A 1,792-nucleotide genomic window follows, 5' to 3' on the forward strand; every position below is an offset into this window, starting at 1 on the left:
GGAATGCACATATGGGTTCTCAGAGTGCCTCCTGCACATGGAGAAAGGAAGCGGCACTGCCCCTGCCGTACAATGAGGTCACTTGAAGAGACAAACACCCACAGGTCCCTCTGATCTGATGCTGCATTTTGAGTTTGTTGTCCTTTCAAAGTTACTTCTCAACTGAGATCATGGTGTGATCTATGCATCCTACACAAGATTGGAATCAATGATCAGAAGCAAAGTGCCCATCTAAGCTGTTAATTCTTGCAGAGTGCAGTAGCTAAGGTATCACTGGCAAAGAGAAAAAGAGAGTAAAATAATTTCCAGAACCAGCAGAAAGAGGCCAACCTTTGAGGATTTCCACCTGCTGGTAAAAGCTCTCTCACACAGATAATACATAGCCCCTGCTACCCCAAACATGGCTGCTTCCAAAGGGTGAGAGCTGAGCAGAGAAGCTGTTTGTATGGTAGAAAAAAGTGGTCGGAAAGGCATCCTTGGCCATACACTGGTTATCCTAGGAATCTGAACAACAGATAAGGGAAAAAGAAAACAGCAGGGGGAAAAGAAAAGGAGAAAACAATGCTGAACACCAGTGACCTACAAATAGTGATTACAGACCATGAAAGAAAAACAAAACAAAACAAAAAACAGCACGAGGATGGTAACGGTCCATGCCAGCATCTGCATCCATGTGTATAAATCGGGACCCAAACCATGAATATATTCCTAGGGAATTTCAGTGTTCACACAGCAAAGACTAAAATTTAGGACTTTTCTAATGTGGTGGTCCTGGGAACACTCGGAGTCTCCTAAATGGGGCTCGCTGGGATGCAGGCCAGAGGTTTCTACTCCGGGACGCACACCGAGCAGCACTTGCCCCTGCCCCAGCAGGGCACTCAAGGCAAGTCGCTTTTCGCCCACATGGGCAACCACCCTCCATGATTTGACCAAATTTTTTCATTTTAAACATCCTAAGGAAAGGGAGGGAGATACAATAAAAATAAAAATTATCAACAACAAAAACATTCTTGCCATTTTCAGTTGAGGGGTTACAAAGACAAAATTATTCATTGTTTTCTAAAATGCAGATAATTTTTAAATTAATTAACACAGTTTTAAAAACAATACTCATCAAGCTAGAGAGCACTACTACAAAAGTGTGATTTTATGGATTTCCCAAGATAAGCTACTAGCAAGAAAAGTCATTGTGCTACACTGGCTGCTCATGTTGTCTCGGGGGCTTGGAGGGAGCTGTCCTCTGTGTGGGCTTGTGCTCCCTGCCCTTCAACCTGAACACCATCTGGTGTTGAGCAGAGGTGCTCTCGGACTGCCTGGTCACCAAGACACTAATCAGTGATTGCAGATTAATTTATCTTTCTCTCCTTCCTTCTCCACAAAAGAACAGCTCACAGCCTGACCTAAGAGTTCAGCTTCACCAGGAAATAGACATCATGGGTCCTCGGTGCGGGCTGAAGGTTTTGGTATGACTTCAGCTATTAGCTGAAACTACTTTATAGTAGATCTGATAGTTCCTTTACATTTATAATTTTTAAATTTAATATAAGCCCAACCTCAATAATGATGTTATATGATCACAGAGGTCAGGTAGTTACCTGGATGACAGACTGGCTACTCAAAAAGCTGGGTGAAGAGATTATCTTAATTATTGGACTTATGGGAGAAAAAAACCCACAAAGGTGCTCGCTCTTACATATTTTTTAAGTTGTCACAATCTTGGTAAAGCAACAACTGATTCACATTAATGGAAGTCTTTGAATTTTAAAGTTTGAACCTGTCTGGTCAGAGTTCT

General features: G+C 42.3%; 1 protein-coding gene across 1 annotated transcript in view; it reads right to left on the reverse strand.

The window, feature by feature from the left end:
• Positions 1 to 1,792, reverse strand: part of SPIRE1 (spire-type actin nucleation factor 1) — a 16,227-nt gene that overhangs the window by 12,774 nt on the left and 1,661 nt on the right. The window contains exon 2 of the mRNA XM_008582136.1: positions 331 to 504. Coding sequence (XP_008580358.1) covers positions 331 to 474 — 144 coding nt within the window. The 5' untranslated portion in view covers positions 475 to 504. The remainder of the gene's footprint in view (positions 1 to 330; positions 505 to 1,792) is intronic.

The sequence above is a fragment of the Galeopterus variegatus genome, unplaced genomic scaffold (assembly GCF_000696425.1).
Source record: "Galeopterus variegatus unplaced genomic scaffold, G_variegatus-3.0.2 Scaffold2524, whole genome shotgun sequence".
In the NCBI taxonomy this organism is placed as follows: Eukaryota; Metazoa; Chordata; class Mammalia; order Dermoptera; family Cynocephalidae; genus Galeopterus; species Galeopterus variegatus.